This window comes from Atractosteus spatula, chromosome 1, assembly GCF_055471065.1.
Source record: "Atractosteus spatula isolate fAtrSpa1 chromosome 1, fAtrSpa1.hap1, whole genome shotgun sequence".
Taxonomy (NCBI): Eukaryota; Metazoa; Chordata; class Actinopteri; order Semionotiformes; family Lepisosteidae; genus Atractosteus; species Atractosteus spatula.
Genome location: NC_142706.1, coordinates 26,218,020 through 26,241,228, shown reverse-complemented (window position 1 = coordinate 26,241,228; position 23,209 = coordinate 26,218,020). Strand labels below are relative to the sequence as shown.

Sequence of the window (23,209 nt, the reverse complement as noted above, 5' to 3'; positions counted from 1 at the left end):
AAATATGAGTGGCCAAGAATCTCTCTAAGAAGTATGGTGGTGATAAAATAAAAATAAAAACTTTTTTTCAAGGTAAAGTCCGAAATTTACTGTATTATTTCTTTATGTATTATGAATTTAACGTATTTAAACTGTGCTAACATTTTTATTAGGATACTTATTAAATTTGGTAAAAGTTTGGTTAGGCATTTGGTTAGGTTTTGAGTGGTCTGTCTCTAACCCTATTTTTCCCATAAGCCCTATTATTTTTATTGCACAATTTTGCATAACGCAAGCTTTTACAGCAGGGGTGTCCAAACTTTTTTATTGGGGGCCATATGGAGAAAAAAATATGGAGCGGTGGGCCACAGGCTACCTCTAATAATAAAAATAAACAAAATACCAGATATAAGTGCATTCCAATAACCAAATTGCCTTTAAATTTAGGGGACTACCCTAATAGGTGAGTTTTAAGCATTTTATACTGTAAGCTTGAAATTACCTATATAAATAATGCTATTATCTAATTTTAATATACATGTGAGATTTCACTAACTTAACTCACTAGTGATGACTCTACCAATGGAAACAGTGAAATAAATGAACTTGCGGGCCGTTTCAATAACAGTGACAGGCTGCAATTAGCCCGCAGGCTATAGTTTTGACACCCCTGTTCTACAGGAACGTCTCTATTGTGTTATAGCAGAGACACCTGTATTAGTAAAGGGAGAGTGGATGAAACTGTTTCCTAAGCTCAGCCTGAGTTCTGTATGACAACTGAAAAAACATTCTCAAAACAGTGTACATCATCTAAAGGAAGAATGTCATGTGATTTCATGTGTCCTGTGTGCTCCAATCCTACTAATGGAGGTCATCACTGTCAAGACTGTGGGTATCATGCTCATGTTATCTGTGGCTATAATTTTGGTGAGGATGAGGAGGAAGAAGCATTCGGCTCACGTGTTTTGTGCCCTCTATGTGTTGTCAAGCAAAACACTAGGGGTGGGTACCACCTCTGGAAAAAGTACTGCAGTATACCGCGGTACACATGCATGTACCGCGATACGTACCACAGTGTACTGCAAACTATTTTGCGTGTTTATATATGGAGACTCATAGTTTGATTTCATGATTAGTAAAGCATATTGAGTTGTATACAAAATAAAGTAATGAAAAGAACTAGAAATAGCACTGAACAGTGTAACAGAACAATTTAAAAACGTGCAGATTAAATGATTAAATCTTTTTTTCACAAGGTATTGGAGGTTAATTTTGCTTAGCAAGATAACAATTTTATCTGTCAAAATATGGCAGGTGCTTATTTTAAGTTAACATTTTTTTCAATACAATAGCCTGACCAGTACATTTAAATGATGACAGAAAGTTTTAGTTCATTGTTTGTTTGACATTAACAATAACAGACTTGTTTGTGTAAAGTTTGTTATTAAAACACATTAACTTTACAATAGAACAAGTAATAGGTTTATTCCATGCTGAAAAAAAGAAGAAAGAGAACACAACGTTTCGGCCGTGGAGCCTTCTTCAGGTGTGAGAGAGACAGGGCAGTAGGCAAAGGTAAAGTAGCGGGAGAACAAAGGTTGGGAGGGAGGAGGAGTGAGAGGCGGGAGCAGGGGACAGAAAGAGAGGCCAATCAAGAGAGCACCTATTACTTGTTCCTTTGCAACCTACGCATGCTGACGCAGCTACCCACCCTAACTTTACAATATATTTTTGTAATTCAAGAGAATGACACATTATTGGAAGGGGCAATAATTGTGCAAGGTACTAAGTTTGCAGTAAGTGACACTGAATCAAATATTATATTGTCTGCATTTAGAAATAACTGACCAGTGAGTCTTACTTTTAAGGAAAGCCTTAACAGCAAATGGAATACAGTTCAGCTGTGAATAACAGACAAAACAGACAGAATGCTGGAATACAATGTTTAAGGGTCTTTATTTTCAATGCCAACTACAGGAATCATCTCTCTAAAATTTGCAGTGCTAAACCTGTGGTACATATGTAGCCATTAAAACGCACGGTATTTCTTCCAAATATGATAAAAGTTGAGTTGTGCATTGCGGTACATAATTCACTGGCCAAAGGTGATCGATAGGTGGCACCTGTAGTGCATTAGATCTTAGTGAAACAATTGCTTCATTTAATATCTCTACTGTGCATTTTTACCATGGAATTTTACAACTGAAGGAAAATTTTGGTAGCTGAGCATAGAAATAACAGGAACATAATGTCTCTGAAAGTCATAAATGATATAAATTTAGGAATATAAATATATTATACATACTGTATATGGCTGATACTGGTAGCTAAAGTAAAAAAATGCATTCTTAATAATTATAATCGAGAAGAACAAAGTGGTATTAAAAAGACCACTGTAACTGAACTATAATAACGTGTCTTACCATTATTAATAATAATAATTTATTATTAATAAATAATAATTTAAAACTGCTTGTATTTTGTTCAGGGTCATTTGTCACTGTTTGCACAGCATTCACTTTCTTATTAAAATGCTTATTTTTGAGAGATGATACTTCAGATGTTAATATTTGTGAACACAGAACCTTCAAACCACATACATTTTCAAGATTGCGATTTGAGTTTAACAACTTTTATTTAAACAACATCAAGTACCTGGTTCCATTTTTAGAAACCTGATTTTGAATAAAGTAGATCCCAGGTGTAAGGGGGTTCATAACGTGAGAATTACTATTAAAAACCTACTGTATGTATGCAAAACACCTGACCATTTAAGCAGAATAACATAAACTCATGGGTTCAACCTATCTTTAGTTTGAGAAACTCTTTCTGTATTTTCTGTTTTTATTCAGATAAGAATAAACTATATATGGAATTCTTTGACAGGAGGAAAGATGTTCTGTGCTCGATAGCTCGATGCAAGCAAAATGAAACATAATACTGTAGGTCGCACCGCCACCTGTTCTGGATAAAGCAGTTAGGAAATAGATGGACCAGTGGATTTATACTTCTAAAAGCATTTTAATTTAAATGTGGTACAGAAGATATTATTAATAATATTAATAATGAACACGAACCAGTTTGCAAACATGGATACTGTCAATAACAGGGATAAAAACGAGCCTTAAAACAGAATTGTATATATATTTTATCGTTATAATCGAGAATAAAAAAGTGGTATTGAAAAGGCCACTGAAAAATGTACTGAAGTGTGTGAAAAGATCTGTGTGTAACTGCAGCCAAAACGCAGGTTATACTTTTAACAAACTGTCTTTTGGAGTATTCAATGCTTTCTTGGTGTGTTGCCTGCTTGCAGTGAGTGGAGAGTGTGTAGGGTACGGATAAGCTTGCATTTGAGTTGGCAATCTCTGTTCTTGTCTGAGAAGGCTTTGGAGCAGTTTACAACCATTTTTTTTTGTGATGTAACTTTGAAGTGCAATGGCAAATGAAACCAATTGTAAATAAAAGGATATTGTCAGTTGTAAATATTATGATGTTTACATTGATGTATTTATTGATTTTATATATAGCAGTATATTTACATGACATTCATGATCACTCAAGCATTCTGAGGAGTATCAGATGTTAAGGAGATGGCCCCACCACCCCACGGACAGACTGACAAAGCAATTTGGAATGTTTAACAATCCAGTCGTTGCAAAAGGTGCAACTCCAGCAGCCACAAATAAATACAAAAATGAACTTTTTTTTATTTTGATTGGGACACTGGAGAAATAATATTGATTAAAACTTATAACTAATAAATTGTCACTTTTCACTCTCATGTGTAACAAATAGGACGTCATGAAACTTCTTAATTTTTGAAGAATTTGCTGCCAATAAGTTTCAGAGCTCATTAACAATATTAATTTATTGATATAGATATGTGTATTTAGCTGGTTGTGAAATTAAACCAGTTCTCTATAACATCCATCTGCCAAGCTTTATAGCGGGGATAGTTTTGACTTGGTGATGTGCAGTGTTACTTTTATATCAGACGTTGTGCATTTAAGTCATCCATCCATCAATTTTGCAACCAGATGCAAAGGAAGCAAGGCAGTGAACACTGTGGACAGAACTCCAGTCCATCGCAGGGCATACACAGACACAGGCAGACTTAACCTGCAGTATATTTTTGGACTTTGGGAGGAGACCCACAAGGACACTGGGAGAACATACAAACTCCAAGCAGATAGCATCCCAGGTCCGGAACTCAACCTGGGCCTCAGCACTGCGAGACAGCGCTGCTAATTACTGCACAACTGTGAAGCCCGAGTTTAAGCCAAAAGGCTTGTGTCCCATCAGACCAAAAAACCTTTTGCCACATGTTTGCATGGTATCAGTGCATGGGGTTTTTACAGTACTTGCAGGCCAGCATCGTGGACAGGAATATTATTGACTGATGGACATTTTCTCTGTTGAATTCTTTACCTCTTTCAGAGTTGTTAGCCTCACATTTCCTGTTTAATACTTATCCAGTGGCTTAGTTAAGAGGGACTGCATGACCTAGAAGGAGGTGCTTATTTGTGAAAGGCACTGTATGGTCTTTTCAAAGCTGTAAAATAGTTTGACAGAAAAATATGTATGTTGAAAAGCAATTAAAGCAGGGACTTGGACAGAGATTTTTTCTGTAGAAAAATAGTTTACTAGGTATGAAGTGTGTTGGCAGAGCCAGATTCCTGAGGTAAATAAATAAATGTTTTAATTTTTTTTAACAGGGCTATCCATGATGTGAAAGCTACAGATATGGGTTTAAGCAAAGTACGCTTCAAGGCAGAAGTGGATTTTGATGGGAGAGTCGTTACCAGGTCTTATCTGGAGAAGCAAGATATTGAACAAATTTTACAGGTATGTGTGAAGAGTCATTAGCATGCATCTGTCAAGCAAGATTTTGGCCTTTTTAAAGAATGTATACTGTGGACTCTGAAATTATGTGCACACCTTGACAAATATGAAGAAAAAAAGAAGTATAAAACAGATAAGTTTATTAAGCACTGCAATATATTTTCAATATAAGGAATACATTATCCTGAATTAATGATTTAATGGAATTAACCAAGACAAATAAACAATTTCATTATAAATTATTTTTATACAGTTATTGGCACCCCTGTTTTTAGTATTTGGTGGAGCCTCCCTTGGCAAGGAAGCAGTAAGTCTTTTCTTGTAGTGCTTTATCAGGTTGGTGAATACATTGGGAGGAATCCTGGACCGTTCCTCCATGCAGAACCTTTCCAGATCCTTGAGGTTTGTAGGTGTGCGTTTATGGACAGCCCTCTTCAGCTCAGACCACAGGTTTTCAATAGGGCTCAAGTCAGGGGACTGAGATGGCCATGGCAAAACGCTGATTTTCTTTTCTGTCAACCATTTCTTTGTTGATTTTGAAGTGTGTTTTGGATCATTGTCATGTTGAAAGATTCATCTTCGGCCAAGGCACAGCTTCCTGGCAAAGGCAACCAGGTTTTTGGCCAAAATATCCTGGTACTTTTGAAAATTCATGATGCCATGGATCTTAACAAGGGTCGCAGGACCACTGGCAGCAAAGCAAAGATCCCCCGGCATATTTTAAAGTAGGTATGATGCTCTTTTCGGTACATATATCCCTCTTCTTGCGCCAAACATACCTGTGATGACTGTGGCCAAAAAGTTCAATTTTGGTCTCATCTGACCACAGCACCCACTTCCACTCAAAGTGCCAATGGCAAACTCCAGGCGATTCAGTTTGTTCCACCACAACAGTAAAGGCTTTCTTCTGGCAACCCTTCCAAATAGCTTGCTGGCATGGATGTGTTGTCTTATTGTCATTTTTGAGACAGGATGACCCCACGATGCAACCAATCCTTGTATTTCCTTAACTGAAACCTTTGGGTTTTTCCTTGCCACCTTCACCATCCTTCTCACTGTGCATGGTGACACGATGGACTTGCGTCATCTTACTGGCAAATTAACCACTGTTCCAGTGGTGGTGAATGTTGTTTCTTCCTTTCTTCCTTACGGATTGCTAAAGCAGGTGAGCCCCACACTATTTGTGAAGAACTTTGTTTACCGTTGACAAAAGAGCTGACACGTATTATGTGTGGAGAAAAAGCTGCTAAACAGCTCGACCTGCTGCCGCTTTCGATTGACACAGTCACTGGTAGAATTATTGATATAGCAGATGATGTCAAAAGTACGCTGATAGAGCACGTTAAGATGAGCAGATGCTTTTCACTACAATTAGATGAGTCTGTAGATGCCTTTGATTTGGCCAATTTGCTCGTTTACGTTATATATGAGTTTGAGGGCACATCCCATGAGGACATTCTGTTCCATAAGCTGCTACCAACAAGAACTACAGGAGAGCACATATTTAAGCTTCTGAATGAATTTATCAAAGAGAATAGCATAGACTGGAAAAAATGTTGGAGTTTGTACAGATGGTGCTAGAGCGATAGCAAGCAGACACAGTGGTGTAGTTGCACGAAAGAGAGGTTGCTCCAGATATGAAGTGGACGCACTGCAGCATCCACCTCCAGGCCTTGGCAGTCAAGAAAATAAGATAAGATACTTTATTAGCCATATACAATTTCTTGTATTAGGAATTTGTTTTTTCCCATGCCCCAAATTGCTCTCCATGAGACACACAGGCACACAGATAGGGAGAGATAAGCTTCGGGTCAGAGCGCAGGGTCAGCCATTTATATGGCGCCCCTGGAGCAGTTGGGCTTAAGGGCCTTGCTCAGGGGCCCAAAGGAGTAGGATTCCTCTGCCGGCTGCGGGCTTTGAACCGGCAACCTTCAACCGGCCACCGCTCCGCCCTCAGATTTTAAATGCCTGAGGATTTAAAAGCTGTTTGACTCTGCTGTCAAAGTTGTGAATTGTATCAAGGCCCAACCATTGAATTCACATATGCTTTGCTCGACTAAACAGGCTCACCCCTCTCACTGAAATGGTAAGTACTCAGTGCTATTTTTATTATATGTGTATGTGAGTGTGTGTGTGCACGCGCTCATGTTGGTCATTGAGATTTTCTGTGGTTCCCATGAGAAGATGACTTGTAGGTGGCACTTGGATGCTTTGGTTTGATCAGGGGTGGTACTTGGTCCAAAAAGTTTGAGAACCACTGATCTAAGTGGTTTATTTTATGAAGATGTTTTTCTTCATATTTATCAAGGGGTGCAAATACTTCTGGAGTCCACTGTAGAACCTGAAAGTTATTCTAAACATTAAAAAGGAACAAAGCAAATTTAGAAATACTATAAATGCTTAATTGGCTTGTTTTTAATAGATGGTGGGTAATAATGCTGTCTTATACAGCTTGTTAATAAAAGACCAAATTAAGCTTTTGTTTCTGTTTTGAATGACTGAATCAAGAGATATCTTGGTCAGTGTTAAAAAATGGAAGGGTCATCATATACCTGATGGTAATTAAGTTAGATGTGCAATAAATGTACACAAGCTTTATTATAAATAAATACTTTATTATAAAACACAGTATATAAATTAAATTGTTTGCTGATTACTCACTGCTGAAATTTGCGTTAAGGCACAATATAAATGATCTAAGTGCGGAAGTAAATCTGAAAGAAACACATCTTGTTCACAGCAAGCCACAGTATAATAATAAAATAAACTCCTAATAATTATTGATTATATTTATTATTAATAAATAAACTATTTTTTATATATCGAACTGTAATTTTGTTTTTGTAAATAAAAACAATATTAATTGATATTGATTCAGTATTTTACATACTGTAGTGTATTATGTTTTAAATTTAAAAAAGTTTAAACAGTATACATCTTAAATTCTATAATTTTGAAAAAGATTGTCCCTTAGCATTGACCAGGATTTGAAACCAGGCATTTTCTGGCGACAGCCAGAAATCCACATGTCATGTTAAGTTTTCCAAAGTAGTGCAGTCCAACAACAGAAAATGTTTTAAAAAGTGCAAGATGCAAATGGTTAATAAAAAATGGTACACAAGGCTTCAAATACAGCTCTGAAATATTAAACCTTGTTAATATCATATTTAAAAAAAGAAATGACTTTTTAAATTCAGAGAGGGAATAATTATCACTCTTCATAAGCATTAAAAGAAAAAACATTCAATTTAAAAAAGGCTTTTTAATAAAAATGTACCTTAGGTTCTGATTTAAACAGGTGATGTTAAAACAACAAAATGCAACTTGTCATTTTTGTAAGTTAAATAGTCTGGTGTCTGGACAATAGATGGTTTATGATTTAATAATAATATTAATAAAACAGCCATATTATGTGGGTGTTATTCAAATTAATATCTGCCATTTACTGTGTTTTAGTTAGGACCCAAGAAGCCCTTGGGCCCTGGTTTCAATTCCTGGGGTGCTAGCTGTGTGGAGTTTGTATGTATGTTGCTTGAGTTTTCTCCTGGTGCTCCTGTTTCCATCCACAGTCCAAAGACATATTGGCAGGTTAATTGGCTTCTGGGAAAATTGGCTCTGGTATTGTGTGTGTATATTTCTGTGTGTGCCCTGCAATGGACTGGTGTCCTGTCCAGAGTGTACCCTGTCTTGTACCCATTTCTTATTAAGATAGGTTCCGGCACCCCCATGACTGAGTAGCAATTAGAAAATGGATAGATTAACTGATACTATATAGTTATATCAAGTCATAGATCCTGAACATGTCTAATTTCTTGTGTTTTGCTGGGAGATATAACAATGAAATATGATTGTGAAATTATATTTTTATTTTATTGTACTGCTAGTTTAGAAAAAAACAATTATTCTTCTGATGTGTTTTGGCCTTAAGGAAGGTAAATTATTTAGAGAAAATGAACAAAATTTTCATTTTAATGAAAATTAACAAAACAATTTTAATAAAAATTAACAAAACAAAACCATTAACAAAATTAATGTTTTTGTTTTGATTAAAATGGCTAGGAAGATTGACATTATCAAAACTTAAAAGGAAACAAATTATTTCAAATAAATTCAGAATGGGAGGAATCAGGTGTGTGTAAAAGTAAAGAAAAAGTATTTTATTGCGTGAGTAAAGATAATATATTACAAATATGGTGGTTATTTAAAGTATTTCCCTCCCATTTTTACCTCTTATCATCTTGTAAATGAAATCATAATGTATTTAATTGGAACTGATTAACACAAAACACTATATAACACCTGTGAGCAAACTACGGCCTACAGTAAACTACAGTTTTAACCGGCCCTTGAGATAAAACATAAATTAGTCAATATTCGCCATATTCCACTTTATTTGGTGCTGTTTATTCTTACATTTTATTATTCGTGCCGTTAGATGGCGCACAAACGTTTTACCACAGTGATTCCAAACTGTGCATCGCACCACCTTGGGGAGGCGTTATTGTTGGTCAGGGGCGTCTCAGGTATCGTCAGTCAAAGAAAAATTTTATTACGAGCAGAAACCACCGTTCGTGCACACAGAATGTATGAGTCGCGCATTACCTAACTGATGGTGTCACATGACAGTAGGCAGGAAAGTCGACAGTCTGTAAACAGCGTAACCACGGCTTCAGTGTTTCATGTTTCTATGAATGGGTCATTTTGTGAGTTTTCTGTTACACGATCACAATTGAGAGGTTTTTAAATATGAGTAAAAACCGTGACATGGAGCGTAGTTCTAAAGATAAATGGAAATGCAAATACAGAAAGTATGATGACAGTTTCTTGAATTTCGGTTTCACATGCACAATTGTGGACACTGAAGAATGTCCTCAGTGTGTTGTCTGCCTTAAAGTGTTGACTGCTGAGAGCATGCTCCCCAGTAAATTGAAACGTCATTTGGAAACTGTTCACAGCAGTTTGATAAGTAAGCCCCGTGAGTATTTTTCGCGCAAGTTAAATGAATGAACAGAAAGCTGCTTTTTCTAACCAAACTACAGTCCCCAGCAAAGTTCTTCTTTCATCATACAAAGTTGAGTACCGAGTAGCATAATGCAAAAAACCTCATACTATTGGAGTACCAAGGAATTAGCAACAGAGCTCTGTGAATTCTGCTTCCCTTTGCAATTTCCTGCCTTTGTGAGGCTGGGTTTTCAGCACTTGTGGTTATCAAATCCAAGTTCAGATCAAGAGTCAACGTTGAGAAGGAGATGCACGTTGCTATTTCAAAAATACTACACAGTATTTTTGGTGAATTATTAAGATGTTGATTATTTTTTATTTTTTTTCAAATTGTTTTCACATTCAAATAATTTCAATAAAATGTGTTGTCAAGTATTTTTACTATTTTGATTTTGATTTGAGTTTTATGGTTTTGAAAATGATTTAAAATAATTAAAATTGGACCAACTTTGTTTTTATTTTGACCCATCATTTCCTTTTCAATTGTATAATCTTTTGTAAAATATTGCACAGCCATAGAACTTATTTTGAGACAGGGGAGGCATGTGGAAAATTTGACAGGTCAAGGCAGGCACAGACCTAAAAAATTTGGGAACGCCTGCTTTACTAATTTGATTCACCAGTTAGAGTCAGTCTATCGTACTGTGAGGGAACCTGCGCCAAAATGAGCGGATTGAAGAAGCAGAAAGTTGACAGTAAATGCAGAGTGTTCAACAAAGAATGGACTGCAAAATGTTTTCACAGTGGTTGGAGCAAAGGCTATATGTTTAATTTGTAAGGAAAGTGTCACAGTGTTCAAAGAATACAGTCTCAGTTGGCATTTTTCTTCCAAACATGCTAACTATGCTAGCAATCTGTCATGCGAGGAGACTAGAAAATTCACACAACATTCAAAATTCAGTTAGATAAAATGCGAATTATACAACCAACAATTGAAATGCTTAACTTCATTACAACCCTGGCAATGCCATGCTACACAAAATTTTTTTCTAGAATTAAGAAATGCACATCCAGTTCACTGGGGGTAATTAAATCCACACTGAACAATCTCCAACATGTTCAAAATTGGACAGCCAGAATCCTGATCGGGATGCATTACGCCTGTCTTCAAGTCCTTGCACTGGCTTCCTATCAGGTTTCGAGTTTCGAGTTACCTACCCTAAGTGCATTTAAATCTAACCTCAAAACCTTTCTTTTCAGAAGACTTAGTGTCTGTATCTGCTTCATTTTCTAATTTTGGTAGCACTTCTAACTGCTTGTCTTATATTTATTTACTTTACAATCTGTGGTCCTTATAACTGTTTTTACACCTACTGTATTGCTTTGAGATGCTACTTTTAAAGGTGCTATATAAAATAATGTTTTTATTATTGTTGTAGAGAAACATAATCAGATTTTCCCTGGTTCAGAAAAAAAGATCTAAAGTATACTAGTTTGTCACTCTTCTCACACCCTCTTTGCTAAATGGCTTTTCATACTAATCTGATCAATCTAACCGCCTATTTTCTGTGCTTTCTCTATCCTGCTAGATTTATAATTATTCTGAAAATCTTCTTGAAATGAGTCATTTCTAAACACCTGTTTTCACTGTTAACATCAACTCTGCGACATAGTATACAGTTAGCTCATCCCGACAGTTCATCCTGCTACCAACATTGAATAAAAAAATCTTTAGATTTTTATATTTATGTCTTTAGTTAGTGGTTTCATTAGTGACAAAGGCTAAACTTTCTTGGAAAAATGTCTTTTATTTGTTGCAAAAAAATGACTTGCTTTAAAAATATATATTAAAAAAATCCTTTCGCCTGCCAATCTACCTGAATGCCCAACTATCTGAGAAGCCCTCCATGAAACCATGTTTGCTATTAATTCATATAAGGCTCTCTGACAGAATTGCTGTTTGTTACGCGTGCTAATTTTCTGATTCCTCACTCTGTCAAATCTATTTCATGTTTGCATGTTCTTTTGTAACATACACCCTTTTGTGATTTTTTTGTATATCTAAGCAAGTGTTCCTGCATCCCTCTTCTATACTATGTCTGTCTTGGCTTTTTTCTGTTTGCTTATTTCAAAATAACACCAGCTCCATTGCTAAAAATTTTGCTCATGTGCATTTTTGTATTTTTACATTTATTTACACCTGTAGCACTTTAACGTCCAAAATTTTCATTTGCCTTAATTTGTAGACTGAATTTTTTTGGTTTAGCCTTAAAAAGCTTAAGTTTTCTCTATCTTTTGTTTCTTGTCCTACAACTTGTCCTATTGATCACCGAATTATTGCACTTGACATGACTTCTTTCATTCACCCTTTCCTGAACGTCTATGACAAGCAGAGATAGTGCTGTCTCTGGTGCGATCTTTTGCAGCTGAAATGTCACTGTTTTAAATGAATAAGAAATTAGATTGCTCATAAATCTAATCACTTATTCTACATAGACACAATGTAATTGCTTTCTAAAAATGCTCTTTTTCTTGTTCGTTTTGGAGACCTTAATCAAAACTGATTTGAGATGTCAGAAAGGATTTATTTTCTCTGTGTATTTCTGTTGCAGAAAAAGTGTGCATTTCCTACTTTGTCGAGTTTTTAACTTTATATTTAGGCTCAGATTTCAACTATAAATCTTATGCTAATTACTAGCAGTAAATACTGATGTTTTGCTCCCCCTTACCACAAAAATATATTTGTATTGTAGCTGGGATTAACTTTTTTTTATACGTGTCTCTCCCTACTGCGAATCGGACACGGAACTGTTAAAGATGGCGACAAGTCATCTAGGCACCCAGAGTGGGGGGGGGCTGTCTTCCCGTCTCCTTAACTAAAAAGCCAAATAGGAGTGGCTTTAGCGACATACACAGTCGTGTAACTGACAGTTTGAGGTAGCCTATCGTGTAAATTTCGCTTTGTTGCTGACAGGTTAAGCTTTCGAAACTCGGCCCCAAATTCGCCAAATTTTTCGCCCTGTTTCGTTGGTTAAACGCAAGGATCACAAGCACCACCATGTTAACTGGGATGTGTAGTTTTTAATTCAGTTTGAATTATAACTGTACATACAGTCTTTATATTTGGCTAGGACTTTAAAGAGAGGGCGCGCCAAAAATTTTCGGTACTGTCGTCTCCGCTTTAATGGTACCCCCCTCGTGGAAGAATTTGACCTTGAACGTTTGCTCAGCGTACTTTAACTTTCTGGACACTGAAGATTAAGGAAACCACTAAAGCTTTTAAGGAACAAGTAAAGGCATATTCTGTACTGAAAAGAGAAGAAAAGAAACACAATATTTCAGCTATGGAGCCTTGTTCAGGTGTCTCATGCTGCTTAACGCAATTTCCTTCAGTAATATGCCCATCTCTTTAAGTGGGTACAAATTACATTGCATTGGATTGACATGTAGAACAAATTAATAATAATAAACTATTGCCCTGTTCACACCAGTGTTCTGTCATGACTTATGGTAGCTACAGTTAAGAATCCTTTGCAGTTATCTGGATTTCTGCATTAATTACTCATAAAAATGTGGTCTGATCTTCAACTAAGTCACAATAATAGACAAACACAATCTGCTTAAACTAATAACACACAAACAATTGTACTTCTTCTTGTCAGCACTGAACACATCATTTAAACATTCACAGTCTAGGTTGGAGAAAGTATGTGAACCTCTAGGCTAATGATTTCTCCAAAAACTAATTGGAGTCAGGTGTTCCAATCAATGGAATGATATTGGAGATGTGGGTTGGAGATGCCCTGCCCTATAAAAAAGGCACACAAAAGTTGGTTACTGACAGAGTCTGGTCTTCTCAAGAAAGAGCTGTTCATGTGAACCATGCCCCGATCAAAAGAAATATCAGAGGATCTTAGAAGAAGAATTGTAGAGATGCATAAAGCTGGAAAGGGCTACAAAAGCATTTCTAAAGGCCTGGGTGTTCATCAATCCACACTAAGACAAAATGTCTAAAAATGGAGGACATTCAATATTGTTGCTACTCTTCCTAGGAGTGGGCGTCCTGCAAAGATCACGGCAAGACCGCAGCATGCAGTGATGAAGGAGGTGAAAAGGAACCCTAGGGTAACAGCAAAGGACCTGCAGAAATCTCTTGAACTTGCCAAAGTCTCTGTTCGTGTGTCCACTATAAGAAAAACGCTGAACAAGAATGGTGTTAATAGAAGGACACCACAGAGGAAACCACTGCTCTCCAAAAAAAAACATTGCTGCACGTCTCAAGTTTGCAAAAGACCACCTGGATGTTCCACATAGCTTCTGGGACAATGGTCGGTGGACGGATGAGACAAAAGTTGAACTCTTTAGAAGAAACACGCAACACTATGTTTGGGGCTGCTTTGCTGCTCAGGGCCTGGACAGCTTGCTATCATAGAGGAAACAATGAATTCAAAATTGTATCAAGAAATTTTACAGGAGAATGTCAGGGTAGCACTCCGTCACCTGAAGCTTAATAGAAGTTGGGTGATGCAACAAGACAATGACCCGAAACACAGGAGTAAATCAACAACAGAATGGCTTAAACAGAAGAAAATGTTCTGGAATGGCGAAGTCAGAGTCCAGACCTAAACCCAATTGAGATGCTGTGGCATGACCTGAAGAGAGCTGTTCACACAAGGAATCCCAGAAATATCAATGAACTGAAACAGTTTTGTTAGGAGGAATGGTCTAAAATTCCTCCTAACCATTGTGCAAGTCTCATCAGCAGCTACAGGAAACATTTGGTGGAGGCTATTGATAGATAGATAAGACTTTATTGATGCTAAAGGAAGTTCTGCCTGTTACTAAATACAAGGGTTCACATACTATTTCCAGCCTAGACTGTGAATGTTTAAACGATGTGTTCAGTATTATCAAGAAGAAGTACAATTGTTTGTGTGTTATTAGTTTAAGCAGATTGTGTTTGTCTATTATTGTGACTTAGTTGAAGATCAGACCAGATTTTTATGAGTAATTAATGCAGAAATCCAGGTAATTTCAAAGGGTTCACAAAATTTTTTCTTACAACTGTGTATCCTTCACCATCTTTTCCACTTCCTTCTTCTAATGGTCCCCTCTGTTTATCTCTCACTGCCATTTTCCGTTCTTCTTCAGACTCTTGGGGTATGCTGTCCCCGTTCTGTAACTTCCTTCTTTGTCATTCTTTATGAACACCATGTGTTTTTCCTTGCCCGCTTCAGATATCCCTCAAACCCATTTATCTTTTCTTTATCTGACACATGTTCTTTGTGCCCATGAGTCTGTGGATGCATCTAAAAATACAAGTTCATTTTTACTTTATGTGAACTAATGATTTCAACATTCTCTGCCAGCCCTACGTGTCATTTCACTTTCTCTTATTGCAGACGTTTTACAGCAAGCATTTGAAAGAAATGTCTATGATCAATCACAGATAGATGGCCTTTCTTAGGTATTTACTTGACTGTTGAAAGTGAGGAATTTTTTAACTAATTGGTTTTCTTAATTTAAAATAGCATAACATGTTATTAACTGATTAAGCTGTTTGCTGTGTTTTAATGTGCAACATCTTTTTCTTCTGTTAGTGAAGAGGTTACATGATTTATAGCCATACCTTTACATAATTATGATGTTAAAACATTGTTTATTTTTGTGATATACCAGAAATATTGTTAGTGGTTGAAGATCAAAATCTTTAAGACCTTGAAAATACAGTAGAACTAAAACAATTAACTTACTGTATAAGAAAGAAACACAAGGTCTTGAAACTGATGCTGTCAGTTCTGAAATCACTATTCTCATGCTCCATATTTGGCTTGTATGCACTCCATTATTACTGTGGCATCACCATGATATCACCATTAAAATGCAATGAATGTATATATGTTCCAGACTTGCAGTAAAGGCTAAAATCAATTTTATAAAGTGGAACTCATTGCCTGTCACAATTACATGCTGGTAATAAACTGGTCCTGAACCTGTTTATAGTATGACATTGAGACCCATAGTTTGCAATATATGTTGTAGTGCAGTTTGCTTTTTGAGAGATTATTGTGAATATAAACTCCCTAGTGAAAAGGTGAGAGAGTCCCTTGATAGGGGGGCAGCCTTTTGGTGTAGAAGACTTGTCTGGGACATTCACACATAACAAAACAAGTTGTTTTGGGAGCATACAGAACCTGGGGAAGGAATATGTGCTCTGACTTTTTATCTTATTCAACCAGACTATTATATGTGCAAAAATAATTATTGTCTGTGTTGTGCCAAAAAAAAAAAACATCAGCTGAGAGTTTGTATGTTGAAAATCGTGTTTATTTCATATGCATATGGAAGTCCTGTGTTGGGGCACAAGACTTAAAAGACAAAGTTTACAGTGCTCTTTTATATAGTGAAGCAATACAAGATACTGTACACTCCCACATGACTCGTTTCTTACATTGTGGCTATATATGGTCATTCTAGAAAGCTGACCAGTACATATAATTTCTTTACTGCTAGCTTGCGTGAAGCCCCTTCTGCTGAATAGACCATTTGTTCAAGGAGAGGTCACTCAGTCATTTCCCTGAGAACTATGCCAGCTATGCATAAAGACACTATGTGGCTATGTTATCTTTTGAGACCAGACATCTTCAGACGGATTTAGTAAAATATAAGTAAAAAGATACATTGTCAACAAGATATAATACAAACTTTTAGTAAAAACATTTAGTAAATTCCCCTATCTGTAACACTAAAGATAATTAAAAACTAATTTAACAACTGAAAGCTAGTTTCCAATTATTATAATTTATTATAATTACAATATATATTACAATATAGTAATGTAAAAACATAATCCTTTAATCAGACATTTCTTTGTGTTGTTATATGTGCACAATGTTATATGATTTTTTTCATACAGAGTTCAAATTCCTTTAAAAGGTGGTCATTTGTTGCTGAATAATGTTTTTGCCTTTCTAAATTTTGGTAATCTTAGTAGTTGTCTGGCTAGTAACTATGAACCTCTTCATCCTACAGGATATTCAGCAGGTAAAGAGCCCAGAGGAGCTGGAAAACTTCATGTTGAAACATGGGGAGAATATTATTGACACACTGGGAGCCGAGGTTGACAGACTTGAAAAGGAGCTGAAGGTGATCATGATTTTTGATATATAAACCATATTTTCTGAACTGCATGTCTTCATAGGACTTTCATAGGACCTGCAGCTGTCAGATTTAATACAGATTAAAATATGTAAAGCGAAAGAAAATAGGCCAAGCAGACTAACTGCAGTCTGTACTCTATCAATGTACAGATGCAGCCACTCAGAATGAGCGTTAATTCTTAGTACTGAGTTGGCAGTACCGCCACGTGATAGGTAGTGTAATTCACTGGTCAATAAGTGACTCTTGTGGTGCACACAACAGTATTCCACCTTCTTCATAAACATTTTCTACATCACAGCATTTAACTCCGTTGCTTACTGTAGTTATTTTGTAAATGATTTGGTGTTCCTTCTAACTATATAAGGTTTATATATTTTATAAAACGCTATAATGTTTTAAACTTTTCTATGAACAATTGCTGTTGTTATTGTTGTAAAAAACCTATCAACTTAATAGGTAATATTAATATGTAATTGTGTAACTAAAGAACTTTTGGTAGCTGAAAATAGTTTCTAAATGTCGTTAATGATATTAATTTATGGACATAAATATATTTATAAAGCTGGTAGTGGTATCGCATCCCACTTTCTTCATAAACATCTGCATCGATTTCATTAACTCGTTCACTTGTGATTTGGGAAACATTTTAGCATGTTTATTTTAACTGCATTTTTTCTGTCATTGCTGTTGCGATGGACAATGAAACGCTCATAGTGTGTATTGTAGGGAACTGTACTCAAATGGCCCTCTAGTACAGTAGGTAATTTTCATCTGCTACTTAGAATGTCCAAGGTTCGATGCCTGGTCAAAGCACAAGTTTTATTTTTCAAAATTAAAGTAGGGCTGTTTTACAAAGCTAAGTTACTCAGCTCCGTGAAGTTGGCCCACCTAAAAAAGACCCAAATGATAAAAACCCACCTCATTTGTTGGTGCTGCTTTTGTGCTGTTAAAAGTGGATTCTCGGCTGCTTTCAGTTTAGAGACATAGCGCCTTCTTTTTCAGGGTGTGACGTCACCACTCTCATTCATTAGTGTGATGTTTGTGCCATTGAAGTAGCTTCCCAGCTGGTTAAATTTCAAAGATATAACGCTTTCGTTTTAAGGGTTTGACCTCACTCAGGCCCCCTACAATGTTGTAGGAGATGTGAACCGGTCTTGTTTGTTAGTGCCAGTTTGTGCCGTTGAAAGTAGCTTCCCAGCTGCTTTTGTTCCCAAAATATAGTGCCTTCTTTTTTAGGTGATCACGTGACCATGTACGGCGACATTGACTTCCAGTAACCCCATCTGTTAGGTTCAAACACTCTATTACTGGTGTGAGAGTAACAATGTCTGGGGTTTTTTTTTCTGTTTGCCCAGGGGATGGGCAGCAGTTGATTTTGCATTTAACACCATTATCTTATGTGTGTTTGTGTGAACAGGAAAATTACATTTGTCTCCAGTATCATACCCTAATCAGAAGAGTTGTGGGTTTAGCCATGAAAAGTGAACATTAGCAAACAATTGCATGTTCTTAAAATAGGTTTTAACTCACACATATTTAAAAAGTTTACGATAAGCAACTTCCTGTATTACAAAACCATTGTTTTTATATCTTATTTATGCAAAAAAATCATACATCGAACTAGGAATTTTTAAAAGGGCAGTGTGTACTAAAGTGACCCAGGTGAGTCATAACACAACTGCAAAACAACATTGGAAACTCTTATCGTCTTGAACATGCAGACCACAGAAATATTGGAAAATATATTCAGATAAAATAACTGAACATATATCTAAGATCTTAAAAAACTGAACATATATCTAAGATCTTAAAAATAGCCTTTACCCTTCTCTTTGTATTTACAGTGCTCTTACATGCAAACATAGCACGATTAGGTCATAGTCCCTTTATTTTTGTGTTTCTGGTCAATCCTTGCCATCTGAAGACATAGATGTTAACTCCAAAAAACATCTCAGAATGGAGTCTCAGAGGTATTTCCAAAATTCTATAAAGGAAGCACCAAAATAGAAAAAACACATCTTTGGTGTTATTACCAGCATTAGTAAGGGAAAATTTGGATAAGGGTTGCTGTCTAAACAGGAAACCAGTGCCCACCTTACAGTTTTGGGCCATCCAGCACTGATGTTTGTTTCTTCATTTCAGCAACGCAATCCAGAGGTTCGGCACGTGGACCTGGAGATCCTATAAAGCTGTGACGAGAGAATATGAAGGAAACATCTGGAGTAGAATACTCAGACACCACAGAAGGGTGCACTAAAGAATTAAATTGCCATTTTCTTAACAACCATAACGTGTTACTTAAGTGATATGAAGCTTTATACTCACACACAACAAAAATGACTTTATTGTTTGGCAATAAACCACTCCATATGTTTTTTTCTGTTTATACACTGACTACGGCATGTCAGTGCTCCTTCCAATCAGTAGGAAACATCGGGGAAGATTTTTTCCTTTTCCTACTGTGATAGTAGAGGTCTCCTGGTAAATCTCCATTTTTCTTTCAGAAACATTTATGAAATAAATTAAACAGTTCTGTTCTGTAAACTATTAGTTTAAACATTATGAAAATGAACAGCTGTGCAGAAATGATGAAGCCGTGTTTTAGTTGACTGATCTAATTAAATCATTTTAATAAGCATGCAAATAAAATTGTCTGCTAAACAATATTTTTTCTTTTACCTGATGTTTTGTCTGATAAGTAGAGCAGTTGTCATTTTCACTTAGCAGTACTGAGTAAAACATACTGAAAATTTGTAGTTCTCAATCATTGTTATTCAAATTATAAGATGACTTAAAATGGTTGACATTAAACATCTGTATATTGGCAGGTAGTTTATGGTAGTTTCAGTTTTTACTTTATTTTGAGAACCTTCCATGTATATTTATGCAGTCTTCTAAAGCAAGAAATATAATCACAATAACATCCCCATTTTTTTATTGTGTAACTGCTTCAAAAGCAAAATAAGTGAAATATTTTGTTCTTAATACTTCATACTCTGGTTTCATTACCCATTTTAAACAAGATGCACTTGATGTTAGAATGTTTGATGCCATTGGTGTTCTCTTTTTATTTTCCAGAAAAAGATTGTACATTTCTGTTTTGAAAAAAACATATGAGGACGTAATGAAGATGAAAGGCTTTTGTTTAGTAAACATGTACTGGAAAGGCAGTTCCATTACTTGTTTCAAATAAGAAGTTAGCAGTTATGTTTTATTTTACACCCATTCAGTGTGGAATCTCCAGTAGTTTAGGACAGCCTTAAAACTGGACGCAGGGTGAATCCTTGGATATGATCCTCTTACAAGCTTCCTTGTCAAAAGCCATTCATTATATGACACTTCGGGCTCTACAGTGCCTTGGAGGCACCTGATTGGTACTCAACTGTTTCAGCAAAAGTCACAAGATTCCTGGTGAACAAAAAAACTACTCAAACCTGACAACAATCTGTCAACCTTTTCTTGAACTGGTTAGCTTGTACTTACATCAGATCTTCTAAAATTATATATGTATATTTTACCCCTTACCATTCTCCTGAATGGATCAGTCATGGTTTTTAATTGCTTTGAAATGATGTATTATTATACTGTGGAATTACTTTGCAAATTAGCAATATTTCAACATTGCAACATTTCTTCACTGGAAGAATCACACAAAAAGCAAATGTGTGTCTTGAAATATATACAATGGACTCCAGAACTATTGCATCCCTTGATAAATGTGAAGAAAAAAATGAAGTAAAAACAAATAATGAGTTCATTAAGCACTGAATATATTTCCAACATAAGGAATAAATTGAATTATTGATTCAATAGAATCAGACAAGACAAATAAACAATTTAATTATAAATTATTTCTATACAATTATTGACACCCCTGTTTTTAGTACTTGGTGGAGCCTCCCTTGACAAGGAAGCACATTGGGAGGAATCCTGGACTGTTCCTCCATGCAGAACCTTTCCAGATCCATGACGTTTGTAGGTGTGCATTTATGGACAGCCCTCTTCAGCTCAGACCGCAGGTTTTCAATAGGGTTTAAGTCAGGGGACTGAGATGGCCATGGCAAAAAGTGTTGAAAGATCCATCTTTGGCCAAGGCGCAGTTTCCTAGCAGAGGCTACCAAGTTTTTGGTGAAAATATCCTGGTACTTTTGAGAATTCATAATACCATGGATCTGAACAAGGGTCCCAGGACTACTGGCAGCAAAGCAGCTCCAGGGCATCAAAGATCCCCCGCCATATTTTACAGTAGGTATGATGCTCTTTTCGGTACATTCATCCCTCTTCAAATGTACCTGTGATGACTGTGGCCAAAAAGTTCAATTTTCCTCCTGTTCCTCTGCAACAGTAAAGGCATTCTTCTGGCAACCCTTCCAAATAGCTTGCTGGCATGGATGTGTTGTCTAATTGTCATTTTTGAGACGGGATGACCCCACGATGCAACCAATCCTTGTATTTCCTTAACTGAAACCTTTGGATTTTTCCTTGCCACCCTCACCATCCTTCTCACTGTGCATGGGGACAAGATGGGCTTGCGTCATCTTCCTGACAAATTAACCACTGTTCCAGTGGTGTTGAATTTTGTAATTAATGCTCTGACAGTCGATATTGGTATTTTTAAGGTTTTACTTATTTTTTTGTACCCATTATTTGCTTTGTGAATGGATTGCCTAATTTCTGTTGTCAGTTCTTTGACCTTCTCCATGATGATGACAAAAGGTTTTTCTGCGTAGTTTTGTCATTTTTATACTCTAGGGAAACAGGAAGTGACTAACGTACACAGCTTAGTTCCTTAAGACAAAATTGAACTCAAACAAGTATAAATATATTATTTTTTCAGATGTGTTTGATTGTATTTGAAGGGTGCCAATAATTTTGGCACATATGTTTTTCAGGTAAAACAGCATTAATTGTTTACAATTGAACCTAGGAATGAAAAAATGTTTTAGAAAAAAGGGGCATGTATTCCCATAATATATGAGTATCTGTCATTATCTTTGTGGTTTACTTCATTATGACTTTTTTCAATATATTATTAATTATATTTATCAAGGGGTACCAATAATTCCGGAGTCCAATGTAATTAAAAATAGGATTATCAATTTATGTAAGAAAAAAAGGACTTCTGTAAAGAAATGCATCAAATAAATTTGATTAATTTATTAAACCTGTTTATCTGTTGGGCTGTTTTGTGGATAGAAAAACATAGTCAGTGGCTCGAGTATCAAGTTGCTGCTACAGATGCAGCCATTCAAAATGCGTGAGGTATTTCGCGGCATACCCCGGTGGGCGTGTCACAGTATCACGCGGTATGACGCAGTTAACGTGGTGTCACGTGGTTAACTATCCGGCGTCGCCTTGTAAAACCGCCAGGGGGAGCTTAACCTCTCATGTACAGCATTTGAGCCTTTAATTTTGAACTGTGTATTACAGCATGTTAATCATCAGTCATTAAAATGTTGGTATATTTTATGAAAGCAAGATTGCTCAGTTGGACAAAAGTACACAACCTACCTTTATCAGAAATATCAAAGCCTTTACTGAAGATATTACTAATAGTATTAATAATGGATGACTTTGGACAAGCTGTATACTCAAAGTATAATTTCTTTAGCACATTTGTACAAGCACTTGGAATCTGTCCAAGCCATACTTTGTCAGGCATTTTGTTTTACTTCAACGTGCATAAAAACTTCCTTGCTTTTAACAGGGCGTTTCATAATTTCTAGCTACGAAAATGATTTAAAATGCGACACCTATCATTCAACTAGAGCTTAAAATATCACAAGGAAAAATACACACCGGTATTCCATTTCTCCCTAAACATTGTAAGCTTCGAAGTCTTTAACTAACGTGATACCGGAGTCAACAAGCATACTTTTAGAATTTGATTAAAAGGGAATATAATATGGAATCGCGTATCTCAAGAAATTAATAACGGTATGATTATATCCGTGTACTGCGGCAGGGCTGTGTAGGGCTGTTTCGCCTGCTTGTTCATGCGAGCTGTCTTGTAGCCTACTGGTCTAGGTGCGTGACTACCAACTGGCAGGTTGTGTGTTCAAATCCAGCTGGTGCTGGACCTTCCAGTTTTATTTATTTATTTTTTAATCACGTAACATAAACATATTACCGTATGCAAACTGTACTGTATACAATATGTATATGTATATTTAATGTCTTAACTGTGCCCGTTTAAGTATTGAATATTCATATCTAATTTTACCACTGAAGGGAAATCTTAACATAAACATACAGTATATGGCTGGTCTCGGTACTTTAAAGA

General features: G+C 36.2%; 1 protein-coding gene across 3 annotated transcripts in view; it reads left to right on the top strand.

The window, feature by feature from the left end:
* The window catches only part of slc30a9 (solute carrier family 30 member 9), a 96,874-nt gene extending 74,784 nt beyond the window's left edge, over positions 1–22,090 (top strand). For 2 of the 3 annotated variants that reach the window (XM_088917263.1, XM_088917347.1), the window contains 3 exons: positions 4,698–4,827; positions 16,798–16,911; positions 19,069–22,090. In XM_088917263.1, coding sequence (XP_088773389.1) covers positions 4,698–4,827; positions 16,798–16,911; positions 19,069–19,113 — 289 coding nt within the window. In that variant the 3' untranslated portion in view covers positions 19,114–22,090. The remainder of the gene's footprint in view (positions 1–4,697; positions 4,828–16,797; positions 16,912–19,068) is intronic. The other variant, XR_016091100.1, reaches the window with a different exon arrangement.
* Positions 22,091–23,209: the final 1,119 nt, after the last annotated feature.